The sequence below is a fragment of the Tasmannia lanceolata genome, unplaced genomic scaffold (assembly GCF_043159265.1).
Source record: "Tasmannia lanceolata isolate RefF3 unplaced genomic scaffold, GAP_Taslan_0.1 ptg000015l, whole genome shotgun sequence".
NCBI lineage: Eukaryota > Viridiplantae > Streptophyta > Magnoliopsida > Canellales > Winteraceae > Tasmannia > Tasmannia lanceolata.
In genome coordinates, this window is record NW_027518692.1 from 26816669 (window position 1) to 26822270 (window position 5602).

The window sequence follows — 5602 nt, forward strand, 5'->3', positions numbered from 1 at the left end:
CAGCCTAAGAGTCTAAGTCCATTGAAAGCTAGACTCAATATAATAGTCAACATGGAGGTTGTGCCATAATGGAACCATGGCTTGTTAGAAGTTTCCATCTTAGAAACTTACTAACCTTGTGTGTGGCCTTATGTTAAGGCAGCTCTTCAATTTGGAAACTAATCAACTAAGTTTGGTAAGGATTTTGGGCTCAAATTAAGCACTAAAAGACTTGCAAAAACGGTCCCAAAGATGCCAAACAAAAATTGATTGGATTAGAAAGTTTTATGGGCGCTTTCTTCTCGTATAAATAGAGACTCTTAGTCCCGGCCTCTTCCTCTTACCACAAGTTCTACTCTTTATTGAGAGTGTTCACATTCAGAAGGAAAGGTTTCCCATAAGCCTAGTGGTGGGGAGAAGGAAAAGAAGAAAAAGGGGCGTTTCCGGGTAAATTCAGTACTCGAAAAAGCGAAGGACTCCATCCATCGTTAAGCGTTGAAGGTTCGGTCATGGTGAAAGGTATCTCTAACCCATCTCGTTAGAATTCAATTTTTCTTTAATTTGAAAGCTTAAGATTCGCAGGGATCAATTTGGTTAATGTCTGAACAACATGGCTATGTTTGGGTATAAGATTCACCTCCGAGAGTAGTGAAGAAGTCAACACGGAGGAGACAAGCCTAGGATGTACCTGGAATTTACCTCGTAGATTAGTGGTAGTTAGTGTTTAGTTGTCAATCTAGTAGAGTAGTCGTACCGATGATGGGTACGTGTTCATACGGCCCTTCATCATATAATTTCTCTTTAGTGTGATGGACCAAAAAGAGAGAAAAGAAATAACTATTAGGCCGGTTTTTCACGTCCTAAAGATCCGTTGGCCGGGCAACCGGCACCCAATGAATGCTATTCTATTTTGCAATTACTAAATGCCCCTACATCTAACCACTCTCCACCACTTTGTCTCGTTACAAAGGAGTGTTTAGCATAATAGCGTTTATGCATTTTTGATAATTTCATGGTCGACGGGGGCAGTTTTGTCACTTGTCGTCTTCACAATCAAGTCCCTTTCTTCACTAGATATTTATTCCTTATCCACTTAAATAATATTTACACATAAGGTAATAAAAACCGGACCGACCGGCCTGAGTCGTCTGACTAGAACCGGCCAAATTTTCAATAAAGTTATACAAGAGTGGGGACCATTCTATCAATTTCACCTCCTCCATACCGTCTTCAGTGTGTCATTTTTCCACCAGAGGGTGGAAATATCATTCCCCTACATATACACCAACATCAAAGTATCAAACTTCCCATTCCCCATCCCTCTCCATTCCCTCTTTTGTTTAGTGTTTTTTCTATAAAAAGACAAACAAAAGGGTTGAAAAGATCACTATATATATATGCACCACCATCAACATACCATTCCCATTCCCATTCCTCCCTCCTCAAACCATGGCCACCCTCCAAGACTACACCCTCCTCTTCCTCATATTGCTCATCTCCTCCCTCCTACTCCGAACCATCTTCTCCAAATTCCGAACCACCCGTAACCTCCCACCTAGCCCCTTCGCCCTCCCCATAATAGGCCACCTCCACCTCCTGGCCCCCATCCCTCACCAAGCCCTACACAAACTCTCCACCCGCTACGGTCCCTTGATCTCTCTCCGCCTCGGCTCCGTCCCATGCATCGTCTCTTCCTCCCCCGAAACCGCCAAAGAATTCCTCAAAACCCATGAACTCTCCTTCGCCTCTCGCCCCGTATCCGCCGCCATCGACATCATAACCTATGGCTCCAATGATTTCTCCTTTGCTCCCTATGGCCCTTATTGGAAATTCATGAAGAAACTTTGTATGTCGGAGCTTCTAGGCGGTCGGATTCTCGATCAATTCTCGCCGGTCCGGCGAGAAGAGATACAATCTCTCTTGCTTTCTTTATCTAAAAAATCCAATGTGGGAGAGAAGGTTGATGTTGGGAAAGAGCTTGTGACATTAACGAATAATATAATTTCGAGAATGGCGATGGGCCGGAGGTGTATTGGGTCCGAAGAGGAGGCCGAAGGGGTCCAGGAACTGGTTCAAGAGGTGGCCCACCTTACAGGGAAGTTTAATTTTGCTGATTTTATTGGGTTTTGTAAGAATTTTGATTTGCAGGGTTTGGAGAAGAGATATAAAGATGTTCATAAGAGGTTTGATGAAATGATGGAGGGGATTATGAGAGAACATGAGGAAGCGAGGAAGGAGGAGAAGGAGGAGGGTGAGGGTGTGAAGGATCTTCTCGATATTTTGTTGGAGATATCGGACGATGAGAATGCGGAGGTGAAATTGACGAGAGAAAACATCAAAGCTTTTATCCTGGTAAGATAGCTAAATCTCTAGTTCTCTACCTTCGCATTATTTGAACTTATATTTAGAAATAGGGAGATACAAGAATAAAATGACCGTTTTACACGTTGAAATCACAGAGATTTGGTTGACGTGGAGGGCATTTCCGTCATTTCGGCTCGATAGATGATGAATAACTTTGCCGGTCTTGGCGTGGAATTATGCACCTACTTGTGTTGGAATTTGGAAAGTCGGCAAAAAAATTTAAAATTAAAGATAAAAAAATTTGGTGGGCCCCATAATCAATACTTTTTGAGAAATGATAGATTGATGGGTGCCTTTGCCAAAAATCAGACCCCCATGTTTGTTGACTTTGCAGATAAGGTCGCCCTAGAAGCTGATTTTTGCAAGGTCACCCTTCATTCTATCATTCCTCATACTTCTAACTAGGGTGCAAGTTTGGCCCTGTCAGCCCTGACCCGCCCTAAGCCCGAACAGGGTCAGGGCTGGATTTTCTAACCCTGAGGGCGGGTCAGGGTTCCTTTTTTTTTTTACCCTGACTCAGGTCGGGCGGGTTTTGGGTTAATGCCTCGGGTACCTTGACCCGACCCGGCCCGACCCTGAGTTTTCTATTATAGAATTGAATCATCTGTGCATGTTTCTTTTGCTAATGTTTTCTATTATCTTGGATTGATGTTTCTTTATATTATTATTATTAATTGTCTTTGTTGCCCGCATGTTGTTGAATTCATATTGTCTTATTTTGTTCACTTTCTCTGCTTAGTGATCATTTTGTTCCATATGATAAGTGGTTGCTTTATTTTTTGCACTCTTAACAGGTATTTGCACTAGGGTCAATTAGGGCCGGGCCGGCCCTGCCCAATCAGGGCGGGCCAGGGCCAGCACAATCCCTGTATGGCGGGTAATGGTTCAGGTTTTCCGGCCAGGGCCGAGATAATGGGATCCAGGGTTGGGCTAGGGTTTTGAAAAACCCGACCCAACCCTACCCTGTTGCAGCCCTACTTCTCACATTGCACACTCAAGCCAATCCTAAGTTATGGTCTAGAGTATAAGAAATTGGAGATTTTATATAGCGGAGTGCGCCTGAATTCCAGTATTTTTAGAATGTACAGTGAGCCTACTTCACTGGATGATCGAAACCGCTCATTTGTTGGGCCACAACGTAAACAGGCAGTACCCCATAGATCATCTCCATAGGATGATCCTAACCCCCCGATGTATTATGTATAGGAGTTTCTATACAATTCTCTTTCTCGTAATGAACATGTGCTTTAAAAAACCTACTAAAGTTTATGGACTGCTTTACTTGTTCCTCTACTATTATATATAGGGCAATGTTAGGCAAGACATGAAAAAAAAGGGATAATTACATTTACACCCCCTCTAGTTTCTGACACATCCACTTCCACCCCTATAGTTTAAAACTGACAAATACACCCCTGTAGTTTCAATTTGTTTAAGGTAGGCCCCCTCAGCTGAAGGTTCATCCATAGATTGAAGGGTTAGGATGATCCGATGGAGCTGATTTTTTGGGCACACCCTATCTATGTCAGGACCCTTCAAATGAACGCTTTGGATCATCCAAACAATGTGGGCCAACATTATTTGGATGATTTTTTTATAGTGTTTGGATTCGGGTATGGGCCCACATTATTTGGATGATCTAAAGCGTTCATTTGATGGGTCCTGACATAGATAGGGTGTGCCCAAAAAATCAGCTCCATCGGATCATCCTAACCATTCAATCTATGGACGAACCTTCAACTGAGGGGGCAAACCTTAAAACAATTGAAACTACAGGGTTGTATTTGTCACGTATTAAACTATAGGGGTGGAAGTCGATGTGTCAGAAACTAGAGGGGGTGTAGATGTAATTATCCCAAAAAAAAAAAAAAAGTACAGATATGGGCACTACCATGTTTTAATAATTGCACAAACTCCGCTTGAATTTTCATTTTTAATTGACTTTTGAGAGCTTTTTATGGAACTGTAATAACATTTGACAGCTGTTCAAAAAGTAAAAGACAAGATGAGTTGGTCCAATTAATAAAACATGGGGTAGCCACAAAAGACATAACATTAGTTTGTGTAAAATGAAAATGCAATCAGTTTTAGGAAAGAACAAACAAAAGGGATGAAATTGATGAAAATAAGGGATGGAAATGCCAAAAACGGGGGTGGAAATAGCATTTACCTTTTTCATAATTCTTATAGCTTCATGCACAAAATCATGCATCAGAGTACACAGACCATTTTATATTATTATTATTTTTTTTTGCAGGACATCTTTGTGGCAGGCACAGATACATCCGCCATTACAACAGAATGGACATTAGCAGAGCTCATCAACCATCCTCCAATAATGAAGAAGCTAAGAGAAGAGATCGATTCAATGGTCGGAAAAACTCGGGTTGTGGAAGAATCAGACATACCCAACCTCCCTTACTTACAGGCAATTGTAAAAGAAACCCTAAGATTGCACCCAACAGGTCCCTTAATCCTAAGAGAATCAACCCAAGATTGTGAAATTGGAGGATATGATATCCCTGCATATACAAGGCTTTTCATCAATGTATGGGCAATTGGAAGAGACCCAGATCATTGGGAAAACCCACTCGAATTCTCGCCGGAGAGATTCATTAGTGGCGGCAGTTCGGTCGACGTTAGAGGGCAACATTTTCATTTGTTGCCATTTGGGAGTGGAAGGAGGGGTTGTCCGGGGACTTCTTTGGCTTTGCAAGTTGTACAAGCCACGGTTGCGGCCATGGTTCAGTGCTTTGATTTGAAGGTTGGTAATGGTGGAGAGAATGGAAAAGTGGACATGACTGAAGGTCTAGGGTTGACACTTCCGAGGGCAAAACCACTGGTTTGTGTTCCTGTTGCTCGCCTAGGTTTGCTTCCATGAAAAGGGGTGAATGTAATTACTACAAATATTGATTTCCAAATAATGTCTTGCAGAACAGATTTGGAAACCTGAGGATCTGATCCAGTTCCAAATCTCAACTGCAAATGTGAGAAATCAAATCTAAATCTTGTGTGTATCCAAGCTTTGCCTAATGCTCTGTTTGGATGCCGGTAGATGTTGGGAGGATTTGGAGAAGCAGAAGTCAAAGGGAGATTGAAAGTAAATCAAGAGGGAATCAGTCAAAGAGGAGATTGAGAGCAAATCTCCCGTAAGGTGTTTGGTTGGTTTGGGAGAGTTTTTTTGGAAAATGTTATTGGCACTATTGTATTTTGATGAGGGCACTCTCACTTTATTAAAAGTATAGTATGGCCCGCACCA

General features: G+C 42.2%; 1 protein-coding gene across 1 annotated transcript; it reads left to right on the top strand.

Annotated features, from left to right (window-relative positions):
* Positions 1–931: 931 nt before the first annotated feature.
* LOC143846235 (3,9-dihydroxypterocarpan 6A-monooxygenase-like) lies at positions 932–5360 on the top strand. Its single transcript, XM_077354662.1, has 2 exons — positions 932–2331; positions 4601–5360. The coding sequence occupies exons 1-2, from the start codon at positions 1429–1431 to the stop codon at positions 5222–5224; spliced, it is 1527 nt and encodes a 508-aa protein (XP_077210777.1). The 5' UTR covers positions 932–1428; the 3' UTR covers positions 5225–5360.
* Positions 5361–5602: the final 242 nt, after the last annotated feature.